Consider the following 13,971-nt stretch of genomic DNA (forward strand, 5'->3'; position numbering starts at 1 on the left):
AGAAATGTAAATGGGCTCCTGGTGTGGTCGTAGTGAACTTGGAGAGMTTGTGGGACTGCACCCACAGCAAAAGGCTTATTTGATTCTGTTTCAGCTCAGGGAATGTCTCCTGGGGTTTTAACTCCTGTGAAGCTTAACTCTGCCATTTAAATATGGTCTAATTGTGAAGCAGGTGTGTCTTAGTCCCCAACTATTGAAGGATGCCACTATATGGAGACGGAGGCATGCTCTGTGTGCACTGTGAGCAGACCCTTCTAGATCTGCAACAAAATGAAAGCCTGTTAAGACTGCAGATTGCCTGTGCAGTTCAGGAGAGGGCGTGCTTCTCAGTCACCCATATCAGGAATGTGGGGGCTTTAAACAGTATGAACCTATTGGGAACARATGCTAGGTTTTCTTTCCAGCTGCAAGCACAGGTAAGAGGAGAGCAGACAATTTTACTGATGGGGGTAGCTAAGTGTGTGCCAAATCTTCCTGTACTCTTCCACTTAAGTCAGAAATTATCTCCTTGTTCTTCCATCTCTGTTAGGACCACACCAGTACCACTGGCCTTTGACTTTGTGTGCCTTCCTCTGTTTTATGTGGGATGATTTGTATCTGTGCAGAAGAGTTGTGCACTCACTGAGCTTTGCATCAGTAACAGCTCGGAGTGATTTTCTGGGCTCACTGGCTGACACCTGAGACGTACGAGTAGTCCCCTGAACACTGCCTCTTTTCAGTGGCAGCCCTTGGCTAGCACTCACATGGGGGAGCATTTGGGTGAGCTGTGGATAAGGTGAGTTACTGGGGAGATGACTATCTTCTAATGGGCGTTTCTGTGCTGTAACCTTGCTAACTTTGAGGTCATTATTCCAACTTGTCCCAGCTCCAGAGGAGTATCTGGTCTGGAGGCTCAAATGCTGACATTTAAAGGGGACTTTGGGCTCCTCTGTTGTTTACTCTGATGCCAAATACATGGGAAACATGACTGTTAAGACTCAGCATTATTACCCTTTGATCTGCATCATGATCTAGTGACAGTGTAAATCTGATTCTTGACATATGTCTGTTGGTACTGAGACCTTGCAGTTTGAATTCCCTGCTGGATTTTGAAAGTCCCATTGCTGCTCATTCCAGGAAAGCTGACCACTGGAGAGATGGCCACTAGCAACCTCCATCAGTTGATGGGGTCCTCCAAGATACCTGATGGATTCCAGAGCAAAGTGGTGGCACCTCGTAATCCAAAGCTGGTCAAAGAGGCAGAGAAGTCTGTAACTGTAAGTGCTTGCTTGTCGTGTTCATCAGGAGCTGTGTTAGGGCTGRCGATCCCCAGTGTGTCCCTCCTCTGCCTTTCCCCTCATGTTGGCTAGCAGCACCATGAAGCTAGATGCCACCTCTCCATCTGGTTGCTGCCATGTTTCTGTTGGAGGTGGCTACTCTTGTGTAGTGGGGGATGGATTATGTGCTGCTTAAGGGAAAGTTCATGGTCCTGGCTTCGGTTTCAGACACAGGCAAATTAAGCTAACATGGTGGACGTTGCACTGGAATAGCTGAAACATGAACACATGCTCCCTTCCATCCCATCTGCTGTGTGGGCAGTAACATCTTGTCATGTAGCCATTTGCCGGTGCTGCTCTGATCGTTTCTCTAGGTGGCAGGGTATGTGGTGGGCTGCTCAGACAGTCTTAAGATGGAGGGAGCAAGGTCCAAGGTAGAATGGGCTCCAAACCAGTTGTTCTTTTTCCTTGTGTGCTGTGCTGAGCCCAAATTCAGCCCTGCAAATGATGGAACCAGGGCAATCCCTCTTCCCCATGCCCACCTGCCCCCTTTCCTGACTGGAGCTTGCTTGGTTGGAGGTGAGCCAAACTAAGCCTCTGTCAAGGAGACATGCCTGTAGACTTCTCTGAAGGGGTCTGAAAGGCCAAACCAGAGAGAAAACAAGCGCTTATTAAAATGAGATGACTAAACCTTGGACTCATTCCTCTCCACCTCATCCTTGGCACAACACTGTTCTTTTGCTTTCCTCTGACTCACCCGGCAGTGACGTTTCCACACACGTTTTGGTTATGAGCATTGTGTAAAGTTGGAGTTAGGGGATTTCTCACAATGCCACCCCCCTGTTCCTCCCCCTACCCCAAAGGTCACTAGCTCAATCCAGCAATGCTATAAGAGGAAACAAATGCCCAAAGAGCAGTAATCTCCATTCATGTCACATCAAATCATGAAGGAGACTAATAGGATAGAGGCACTCTGTTAGAGCGTGTGTATTCTGCTCTATATAATTAATTTACTGACGTTAAATATTTCAGCAGGTAACTTAGGACTTCCAGGACTATCCTAGTGGCTCTGATCACAAATTATTCATCAGTGGCTCTTCAACAAGAAAAGCCTTTCTTAACATAGGCATTTTTAAAGCTCTTGCTGGTGGTATTTTGTGTTTCAGCTGACTCCCTCTGCCTTCTTGAAGGAGATGTCTCTTACCACAGAGCAGAGGCTGGCCAGCACTCACGAAATGAGGCGGCCCCGGATTATCCAACTTCTAGACATGAGTGAAACCTCTCATCAAAAGGTAGCACTTTCCTGCCCTTTTCCTTGCTGTTTGTGACATTTAGAGTGTAYGCATGTGACGGTCTTACCTATAGTTTCTTTGAATACCTCGCTGACCAGGCCCTGTTGTCCCTTCAAACTCCTGATGGTGGTGGTGGTCTTCCTGCCTTGTGCTGGGGGAGAGGTAGAACTCCCACCAAGCTGAGAAGCCAAAGGGACAGCCCTGACCTGTGTTAAGCTGGTATTAAAAAAAAAAAAAAAAAATCTCTGCTGAAATCGATGAGTTTTACTGGAGTTTCACTATTATTGCTAAAGGACAGTGTTGGAATGGGAGGATGGGACAGAGCACAGGGGCTTACCTTGCTGTTCTCCTATCTTTCCTCTGAAATAGCTGCTCTTTCTTACTTTGTAGTCGCTATTAAATCCTTAGGGTCATAAGCTTCCCTCTCACTGGTGGCAACATAGGCCTTTGAAGAAAGAGGTCTGTAGGCCATGAGATAATTACTCGAGGTTTTTTCAAAGCCACAACTTCATTGATGCTGTAGGCTAGAATAATGTGTTGGAACCATTAAAGGGTGTTAGATCTGCAGGCTACAGGGYCCTGTAAGACATACAAGGGAAAACACCCCTGGCAGAGTGAATGGATGTGCTTTAGTTAGATGAATGTTTAAGGGGATGAATGTTTAAAGCTGCTTTTCTTAAAGAACTGCTCAATATGTAATACGTAGTCCAAAGGGGAAAATTGCTGAGGTAGACTACTGAGCAGAAAATCACCTGCAAGAGACTTGTAACAAGTTGGTTAACAATTGCTGCAGGCAGGTACACAAGATGTGTGCACAGATAACCAGCAGTGTGCTGCAGTCACTGACTTCAGCACAGCTAGGATTTCTATGGGTCCTGGCGTATGAGAGCTGCTCATGTTTATAGTGGGAATGCTGCAGCTGGAAAAGAAGAAAAGCAGAAGGAATTTTCTCAGCTTTGTCCTGCAACTCATTGCTCTCTGTGTTTGTGTATGTTTTCAGATGTGTTTCTGCAGCAGTATTAAATAAAGCAACCATAAYTGAACAAAATAAAGCATTCCTCCCTCCAATTTAAAGTTCATTGAGAAAAGAGATACCAAACCTAGTCTGCCTTGAGTTAGCCATGCGGAGTAATGCGCATTGAGTAATGCGGAGATAAGAGCTGAACTTCATAAGCATTCACCTCTTTTTTTTTTTTCTTTTTTTTTCCTGAGCTACTGTGTTACTTACCTTTTGGCCTTCCCTTTTGTAGTAATGTTTTCTGCTGATCTCCAGGCTTTATATTCAAGAAAAGATATTATGCACCTGTTTCAGAGTAAACTCTTTCCCAGTTTGTCTCTGTTGATACCCAAAGACGTTCTTGCACTTCAGTTGCTCTGTGAGTACTCATGGCTCTTCTGTAAGTGTTTTGGAGCTGCCTTAGCACAGAGCTGAGTTTGAAATAAATTCTGATTCTCTTTCCAGAGAGATGCCTGCCAAAACTGCTGCTTAGCTTGAGCCTTCTTAGTGTGWTCTGGTAGCTCTTGATCAGCTCTGAACACAGGTGAACTGTGGTTTACTTAGGGTGAGCTGATGCACCAAGAGACCGCACCTCACTGGATTCTTGTTCGTGGRTCATCCTTCCAGCAGCTAAACCTCACTACTCTGTCTTGCATTTCCAGTTCTCAGCACTTGACCTGGAACAGAGCTTGTTTCAGCCTTTCCCGTCAGAGGTGGTATTTCAGAACTACATCCCCTGTGAGACCTATGAAGTGCCACTGATTCTGAGGAACAACGACAAGGTGAGTGCTGAGATACAAGTTTAGCATCGTACTGGAGGAGGAGAGCAGCGTAATTCATGTGGTGTAGCATGTTCATGCGGTGCAGCACATCAGAATACYGTATTTCGCTATCTTTCTTTTGCAAGAGAGTGGAAGTCCTTCCATGTTGTTCAGGGGATTCTCCCTCTGATTTTTACYATGCATTGATGGGAACTAACACAAAGGGGCTTTTCCTGCTCAGCACCCTTCCCCTTGAAAGCCCTGCGCTGATGGGAATGTTGAGAGCTGCAGACTTTCTGCCTTCATCATGCCCTACCGCACAAGCATGTACTGTGTCAGGAAGGCTCAGTTCATCTAGGTTTCTGGCAGGACATCCCTGCCTCTCAGCTTCTTTAGCAGCCTCTAGCAGCATCACTGAGCTGGGGGAGAATACAGAAGTCTTTGCTGAGAAAAGGTGCTCGCTCTCTCTCTCCTGGAGCTGTTCCTTGTGTTGACAGACTGGTCCACAGACACTCTGGGCCAGGAAATGGCTCAAAACCACGACTCAGGAGGTGAGCTGACACTATACTGTTTGTATGCTGCCTCTGTATGTTGTCACTTGTCACTCACTAYTGGCTGGTACAGGGCCTGATTCTTCTCTGTGCTGAAGTAAGTTAGAATTAGTGGCATTATCTCTCCAGAAAAGGTGATTTGCATGAGCTGTGAAAACAGACTGATTTAGCAGAAGCAATGGGAGGTCTTTTAGGTTCCACTTTTCACCCCTGCTAAGGTTAATTCAGTTCTGTCTGAGGCTTCTCTAAGACAATATGGCTCTTTGCCTTCCCATCAGAGAGCCACAGCCATCCAGAGTGTTGTATTCCTGAAGGTCTCTGCCTTTACTTGAAATAACTTTGCGATCATTTTGAGATTTCCCAAGAAAGTTCAGAAGGGAAAAGTTGAAAAATGTCAGCAATTTTGTTCCAGCTTAAAGAGGAAAATTGAGACCTTTTGAATTTCAGCGGGGGAAACATTTGCTCAAATGAGGCATGTGCCAAGAGCAAGCTGGTGGGAAGAGACAGGGGGGAGGAAAGGAGCTGAGTTAGAAAGTGCTCTGAGAGAKAGTATTGCACGCCCAAGGGTTTTGCTTGACATGTAGCAGTAAGCATACTGGAAGTGGAGAAAGGTCAGCGTGAAAGAACAAGAAGGGTGTAAAAAGTAATCAGATTCTGTTCTGTAATGAAAAAGCATATGGGCAATTGGATGCAAGATTTATGCATGAAGGGAAGACTCTAGGGGAACTGAGGGAGAAGTGTACAGGTGAGGGTAAAAATAGATGGACAAAGTTGTCAGGGGGTATTGCAGGCAAAAGAGAAACAGGAGAAGTCAAGAATAGCCTGAGATAATGGAGTTTTTCACAGGAGTGTGGTTGAAAATGGAAAACTCTTTGGCAAGGAAGGATATGGGTGCAGCCCCTTAGTTATTCTTGGGGAGTACTACTTGACTGAGGCTTAGCAGGAGCATATTGAAAAGATGCAGTGTATATTCCCAAGGGATATCTTTCCTGTACTCTGCACTGTGATCTGGGACACTCTGCTGGTATGCTCTTTCCCAACCAAACATGCCTCAGTTTCTCTTACGCTTCTTGGCTCCCTTTCTACGAAATCCTTTGGCTCTCAGGCGCTCCATTATCCATGCAGCACTTCAAAATATTTGTCTTTGAGTACCAGCCAACAGGCAAACAGTTAATTTGTCCTATTTATGCTTCCTCAAGTGGAAAGGAACATCTGCATCAACATTTCTGCCACTTCCAGTAAGAAAAACAAACTTGTACAGCTGCACCTTGGGATTCACCTGTTCTACAAGGGGGAGACAATGTATGAATTGCGTCCCTCTGCCCCCACCTCCACAAATGAATTAGTTTTCTGTGCTAGTAAGACCTCAGCCATGGGACAGYACTGGTGTAAAGGCAAGATTGGCCCTAAGGAAGAACCTTGGAGTGTTTTTGTACACGGGGCTGATAATTCTAGGAATGGTTATTGCATTTTAGTTTTTTGACTTGTGGTAGTGTCGTGGAGATTGACAATACTCTACTGCTCCATAAAGTTTTCTCACAGGTTTCCCAGATTTCCTTTGAATCATACTTATATTGCACAGCAGTCTGAGCTTGTCTGCTCTACATAAATCCAGCTAACAGCAGAGTGTATTCCAGATGGAGGCTATGTAGCCATTTAAATACAGAAGTGATTCATTCTGTACTTGTTGCTCTTATTTGTGTGTTGGAAGATTGTTTTTCTGTCTTCAGATCACTCATTCTCCCTTCTCACTCTAAAGGAAATTTTGAGTGGCTTTTGCTGAAGGTTTTGGTGGGATGGCACGTGTGCTGGCCTTCGAGGAGTCTCAGCAACCAAGACACTTGTGTGCAATGTGAAGTTACTCCTGGAACTCGCTGCCTCGGGGTGTTAAGAGCAAAGGGCTTTCAGTGAGTTCAGGACTGCCGTAGGATACCAGGTGGCTGCGTGTGGTGTAGACTGAATCTCCCCATTTTTCTCAGGTCTCACATGGATTTGTTATTTATCAATGTATGTCAGTTAAAACTGCCTGCTTGAGACTTTCCTGATGAGATTTGRTTCTCTGGAGTTGATATCTGGGTATGACAAAACTGCTGTTTGGTTCTTGTTCTTTTTTTGTTGTTGTTGTTGTTCTTTTTCCTTTAGTATCTTGAAGGGCAGAACTTGCTGCAAGGTGCCTGCAGGGATGCCTGGGTGTTGAGAGGAATACCCAGAAATCTGGTTTGCCTGCACTAACAGCTGCCTGGCTACGATCACCAGGCAGCAAGAGCCGCTGGAGAGCTGAGACTGGCTTTTAATAATGAAACCACAGAATCAGTGCTGGTCGTGTATCTCAAAGCAGAAAATGCCCTTCAAGCCCCTAATTGATAGGCAGAGCCTGGGGGGTAGGAGGTAATGGTAGTATGGCTTTCCATCACTTTGGCAAGTTGACTGTTCTCATCTTCTGGGTCAGCCTCCCTTTCTTCTTTACAGACTCTCCTTTAGGATCTCTCAGCAAGCTCCCTCCCTGTTTCCTGGGTTGTCTCTTTGCTTTCTCGTGTCCCTCATTTTGCTCTTCTCCCTCAGCTTGTTTGTATTCCCAGCAAAGCCACAATGTCTATGTTCTCCTCCTACCGATGTGTCTATCCGTCTCTGTAGTACGTCAGCTTGACTACCCCACTTGAAACCCAGTACCCGAGAAGTGAAATTTCTTCCTTACCCCAGTGTAATGAATACTGCCTTGGCTTCAGATAATACATTCCCAATCTAGAGATATGTCCACATCTGTGTGCAGGCAGCAGCAAGCTGTCTGCAGGCACTCTGGGCTTGCTGAACGAGTGCATGATCTGATTCAGGAAGTATATTGCCATATTGCCGGTGTCCTACCTGACGGGAGTTTCCTTACAGCAGCGCATTGCCCTCAACCCSTGGCCTAGAACTGTCCTGTAGGGCAGGATGGATGCCAAGTCCATCCTTGTGTATTGTGTGCATATAGCTATGGGGCTAAAAGTGCTTTGGAAAAGTGGTTAAGGAAGAAGGGTGTCTTCTGGGCATGGACAAATCGTTTCCCTTTGTTCTACATGAGCTGCATAATAACCATTTCATGTTTTCTGCAGATTCCTCGACTGGTGAAGGTAGTCTTGGAGAGTTCTCCTTACTTCAAGCTGATCAGCCCCAATGATGTGTGTCATAAGGTAGCACCTGGCATGCCCTCAACTTTCCGCATACTTTTCACCCCTGAGGAGAACAAGGTGAGATTGCAGGTCCCAAGAGATTGGTGCTTTGGTGGGATATGAAACTGCAGGGCTGGATTCAGGAAGGGGATGTGGCATGGGTTTTGAGGAACTGTCCTGATTTCAATGGAGAGGCACTGGGATCTAGAACAGGGGGAACTCTTTCCCCATAGTGAAGGTTATCCTCTTGTAGGCTGGAGGCTGKTTTTTTATCCTTTAACATTGGGCCATTTAGTGAAATGCGTGTTGGCTTTGAGGGTGAGAGCCCTCACCTCTCTGCTGAGGTGGCCTCTCTAGGTGTTAGTTTCTGATCAATTGCTCGGTTGTGCTGGATTGCTGCAGGATYGTGGGTTTGCTCCACAAGTGATAAAAGTGAAAGTCTATATTTTTGACTTATTATTTGAAGGACTCAGAGTGAGTCTGATATCTGAGGGAAGGTTGCCACCTTTGAAAACTGAAATCAGTTTAGTGTGTGCCATGTTGGACACCCAGTGAGAGAGCTGAGCGTTTTCTAAAGTCACTATTTTTCTTAACCTGATGCATACTGATTACAGCCTCTGCCCTGCTACATGAGGAGGTCTGTTCTAGACTGTAGCTGTGAGATTGTGAGCTAGTTGCACCTTGGCATTACATGGTGCTATTAGTTACTGCAGGAGGACTGGCTGGCTATGCTTTTTCTCCCTGGGCAACTTTGGAGGCAGATGCGCACAGAACATTAGGAAAAAGGCAAGGAAGGACATAGAAAAAATAGTTTAGCCAACCTACTCAATGGTAGGGGCTTTATTATGGTAGAAAACGCTACAAGAACAAATAGAACCAGAGAAGACTTTTCTTTTTCCCATATGGCTGCCACTTGTGTGCCCCACTCCTCCTGGACCGGAGGAGAAGAGGCATTCTCAAATTCGCTATATTTTCAAGCCTTGCAGCTGTGCTGTCCCTGAGGACACTTGCCTGCGTGCCATCCAGCTGCGAGTCTAGGAGAGGAAGTGCGTGTGGCAGGGAGCCAGCCTGGCGCGGAGGCGCTCRGTTCTAGATGTCCTTAACTCAGCAGGAGGTCAGCATGCTGCAGAGGGCTTTGGGAGACATCTACCTGAAAGAGCAAGTGTAGTGAAAAATGAATGGGCACAGTTTGTCCTGCTGTGTTCTTAAGATAAGCACACGCTGCTCCAAGGCCTGTGGCCAGTAATACCGGTGTAGCTACATCTTCACGCGGAATCTTGTGGTGATTGCTCTAGCAAYTGATGTCTTTTCCACACCATACATAGGCTGTAGTTGCAGTTTTCTGAGAGTTGTCAATATTAGTGCTGTGCCCCTGGCAAGTCTGATGCTGCGCGCTGTGATGAAAAGGGTCAATACTGTTATCTGAAGGCTTGTTTGTACAGCAGGAGGATTTAGCACGCAGCAAGGAGTTTGGGAAGCATTGTAGGGAGACAAAGACAGGTAGGCAAACTTCTTAATCTGCGTCCTGCTGACTCCTAGTAATGTTCTTCACGTGGCCTTATTGAAGAGGCAAAGTTAGGGGATGGGATAGCTTTGAGCCAGCTGATGTTTCTACATGAGGATGATGTTCCTACATGAAAGCTCTTTAGGAATAAGTGTTTCCTTGTCTTTTCCTGCTTGATTTTCATTTTGTTTAACAGTGTGCTGTCTGAGGATGGGAAAGACAGAATTGAAGAGGAGATGCCCAAAGGTCCCAAGCTCCCCATGCTTGTAGAATAATTTGCTCCTCTGGAGGGAATGAGAAATTATTTAATATCATTAATATTTAGGGTAAAATTTATGTTGGCCTAGAGCAGTTCTCCAGACTATCCAAGTGACACAAGAGCTTGATCTCATCGAGGTAGGCTTTGCAAAGTATTCTGGTGCTTTTAAAATATGATTTATTAGTATTAATTAGTGAGTATTAATTTTGGGAGTGGAAGAGGTAAATTGGTACCCCTGAAGGGCAAAGAGCTGCTGTACAAGTTTAGAGAGGAAGCAGAGCAACATATGAACATCGCTGCAAATAGAAGCAGAGGGAAATAACTCACTTCTCAGTCCACAGAGCAGTGATGTCCAACAATTTGTCCCTCATCTTGCTTTTGAGATGACCAGAGTATGAAATGGGGAGCTCTGCCAGTGGGAAGCCACCGCACAGTTTTGGCAGATGTTCAGGCAGTGAACAATGCTGGTCAACTTGATTGCCCATGGTGCACTAAATATGTGCATGACTGCAAGGCCTCCTGCAGCAGGTTTAGTGGTCAAATGCATCCCTCAACCCAAGGCAGCTTCTTCAGGCAGGGGAGTAACTCGAAGTAGACAACACCCTGCAGCAGAGCCCTTCTGAGCTGCCTTCTCAGGTCCTTTTTGTGCTCCTTGCAGTAGTAGGGCAGAACATCAAGAAAAGTGCTGCTCAGTGAGGAGCACCTGAAATTTATGCAGTAGAATCAAAATTTTATAGAAATCAAACACTGTCGTGTACTTGCTGGAGCATGAGTCAGCAAAGTACTAATGTGCTGCAGCTCAGCTGGAGATRCATCAATGGTAGGACCAGGAGGTGCAGAGCACCTTGCAGAATCCTTCAGCAAAGCACGCTATGGGAGATGGCTCTGTAAAGACACCTGGGCTCGCAGTTCGCATGCAGAGTAGATGTGGTTTGCTTGTGGAAGGCTTATGAGTGCAGCCCTTTAAGTACTGCTGTTGCCTCTCTAATGCTGTATGGTCCACAGTAATTCTGGATATCCCAGTGAATCAGCTTATAGGTACAAACTCCTCTCACAGTTGGAAATCCATCCTAATACGGGATTGGCTTACATAAGTCTGTTGCTTTGCATCTATTCTTCCCTGGGGTAAGTCTAACTTTGAAGACATTCCTGATTCACGGGAGTGAAGCACAGAGCTGAATTGTGGCTAAGCCCTAAATAAAAGGAACATTGAGTTGCTAGTGATTGAAATGCCATGTGCCATGGAGCTCTTTTTTGAAAAATGAGCAAATTCCTGTTGTCTCGTCATTTGGGAATGTGCCACATGATTGAACTGTCAGTAAGTAAATAAATAGCTGACATGTATCTTTGTTTATTGGCACTTGCATTATAAATATGAAATGCTAATTTTTTTTTTGCAGGGCAACATTTCCAATTAGTTACTCTTGCTGCTTCTGATTTACACATTTGTTTTATGGCTCCAGTTGTATAGTGTGGGTGTTCTCGTGCCACCGTGTGTTCCTGGGTGTCCTTGCATTATGGTCTGACAGTCTCTGCCTAATTGGAAACCATTGCAGAGCTGACTCGCGAATAAACAACAGACAAGACTGCTTACGTTTGTGTGTGTCCTTCAGGTTTATTAATAGATTATCTTAAAGGAAAAAAGGAAGCAAGAGACATAAAAATATAGCACAGCTCATTCTGTTTCTCTTGCGCTTTTCACTGTAGCAATGGTACTCGGGCAATACTAGTTCAGTCTGTAAGATTTGCAAAATTCATTACCGATGCCCGGTGGAGACTGTGAATTAATGCCCACTGATTAATATGAAATATGACAGGACAATGAGTTATTGCATTACTGAAATTAACTGCTTTAAAATTCAGTCCAGCCTGGTTAGAAATGTTTTGTAGCACATAGAAGCTATTCCAAGGATACTTTTGAGACAAGACTCTTGTGGGGGACAGAAGATCAAGGCAAGTGACCCTGCAAACAGTGAACAGAGGGCAAAATGACTAATTTGAAAGCATCCTTTGAACTGGGCACTGAAGAAAGTGGTAACTGGGGTGCCCATTCTCGTGTGAAGCTACCTTTATATCCAGTGTGTCTCCCCTCTTCTAATGTCCCTTATTTTCCAGCCTTTAGGATATTATGGTTTCATGAAGAAGCTTTCCCTGTCTAACTTACTACATTATCTCCTGCCAGAAGACTTTTCTCTACAGTTGCCTACTGGCAATAATTTAATGAAGTATTTAGCATCAGTTATACAGTTAAACTGACATCTCAGCATTTCCTGGCATATTGAACAGTTAGGTTGATGTCTCTAGGATGATGATGTTAGTTGGAGCTTGCAAAGAGCCTGAAACAGCAGCTCTGTGATACAAGGAGTTGCTTTCATTTCTATAGGTGTTAATTCAAATGCCAGTGGTGATATTTTGAAGGTGAAAACTTGCAAGTTACTGTTCATCAGAGCTGAATGATAAGAGGGGATGTACCAGCATACAATGCTTTAATTTTCCTAGGAATTGAGGAAGGAGGTGTCTGAAGGATGCGGTCATATTTTCATGAAAATCTAGAGCCCAAATCCATGTCTCCRACACAACTCTCAAAGCGTTTAAGTGATGCAACCCCTCTGTCTCATCCATGCGTGACTTGAGCTAGCTTTCAAACAGTCTGTTAAAGGAGTTGCAGTTGTGAAATYAAAGTGGATTTTAAGCTGCTTTCAACAATACTCCTGGATTGCATTAGGCGCRTAGCAAAGTTGATGAGCTTGTAACACAGGGCAGTACGGCAGCRGAGAAGGGCAGCCTTCGTTTCTGCCCAAGGGAGGGCCGTTTCCCTTTTGAAAGCTTAAGGGACAGCAAGTTAATAGCGGTGCGAACAGTCGGCTTCTCGCCAGCCCCCTCTTCATTGGTTTTCTCTTCGTTTGGCCTGACGCTGCATTTRTCCAGTTTGGGGTACCAGAGCACGGCTGAAGGGTTAGCGCACACTTAGAGGATTTGGGTCAAGGCTGTGCCAAAATCGATGTCCTGGGAGTCCCTGGAGACAGGGCTCAGCACGCGATGCACCTCTGCGCTCGTGCGTGGATCCAAACGGCGGAGAGGCAGCTTTCTCTTTCAAAGGTTCTGCTCGTCTCYGTGAGGCTGAGTCCTTGTTACCTTCATTTTGCCTCCATGTACCCAGAAAAGTCCCTTTCTCTGCAGCAGACCCCGCGTATTGCTGCGCAGGCAGTCCCAGTGCCACTCGCTGGCAATGAAGGTAGGAAGGTGGCCTGTGTTCCCCTTTGGGTCGGGGTTTATGCCTGGGGGGAGGTTCTTATTCCTTGCACACTCATTTACATTGCTGTTGATCTGCTTGCTCTTTAGCAATGACAGTGACTTTGAAAATGATTGTTTTCCCTCACATAGCTTCAAYTTTAGATTTTTTTTTCCCCTTTATCCCCCTGTTGATCTGAACTTGTATCCTTCGATCTACATGGCATCTGGAAGGGAGAGATAAGTAAATATGGCATGCCAAGACTTAAGACACGCACCTTTCAATTGGATTTACAGTGCCAGTGTTATAGTAGTATGGCTAGAATGACAAAAAAAGTTAAGATTTATTCTTCATTTGCTAATGAAGTTTCTGAAAATCTAGATAGTCCAGAACATAAAGTACCCGTGTGATGGATGCTTTAAATTCTCATGGACTGCCTTTAGCTTTTATTTTAGAGGGCTTAGGCTGAGTACAAAATTGTCAACTCAGGAGGGCTTGCTGAAGATAAAATGCACTGCTAAAATGCGATCTTCAGTTCCATGGGCAGCTTGCTACCGCTCCCTTCCTGGTATTTTATCTTTCCAAATACGAGAAGCCGAAGCCCTTCTGCATGTTACAAGTGTGAACGAGAAGCCGAAGCCCTTCTGCATGTTACAAGTGTGAACATTTGAGATCTGTGCCTAGAGAAGATATTTCTTCTCTTTCACATCCTGGATGCGACAGCATCTGTAACAGGAACCTGAAACCCCAGCAGAGCAGGCGGTCGGTGTGCTGTGAGAGCTGTGACCGTAGTTACAACGGTGCTAAAGCAGCAGCTCTGCACCTGCGCCGCCTCTGCCTGAATGTCCCTTCCAGGTTCAGAGAACATTGCACAGATAAGGCAGGAAACCCCTGTGCGGAGGAATCTAAATGCAGCTCCAGTTAAGACTGTTTGCAGCTCTGTGTGATTCCTAAATCAAATCTTTATGAT

The 13,971-nt window shown here is 45.4% G+C and overlaps 1 protein-coding gene across 1 annotated transcript in view; it reads left to right on the forward strand.

Annotated features, from left to right (window-relative positions):
• The first annotated feature begins 1,136 nt into the window (after positions 1 to 1,136).
• Positions 1,137 to 13,971, forward strand: part of HYDIN (HYDIN axonemal central pair apparatus protein) — a 164,642-nt gene continuing 151,807 nt past the window's right edge. Inside the window, exons 1-4 of the mRNA XM_085315270.1 lie at positions 1,137 to 1,256; positions 2,423 to 2,548; positions 4,208 to 4,327; positions 7,950 to 8,084. Of these exons, the coding sequence (XP_085171396.1) occupies positions 1,137 to 1,256; positions 2,423 to 2,548; positions 4,208 to 4,327; positions 7,950 to 8,084 (501 nt within the window). The remainder of the gene's footprint in view (positions 1,257 to 2,422; positions 2,549 to 4,207; positions 4,328 to 7,949; positions 8,085 to 13,971) is intronic.

Source organism: Rhea americana, unplaced genomic scaffold, assembly GCF_003343005.1.
Source record: "Rhea americana isolate MKP2758 unplaced genomic scaffold, rheAme1 scaffold_425, whole genome shotgun sequence".
NCBI classification, from domain to species: Eukaryota; Metazoa; Chordata; class Aves; order Rheiformes; family Rheidae; genus Rhea; species Rhea americana.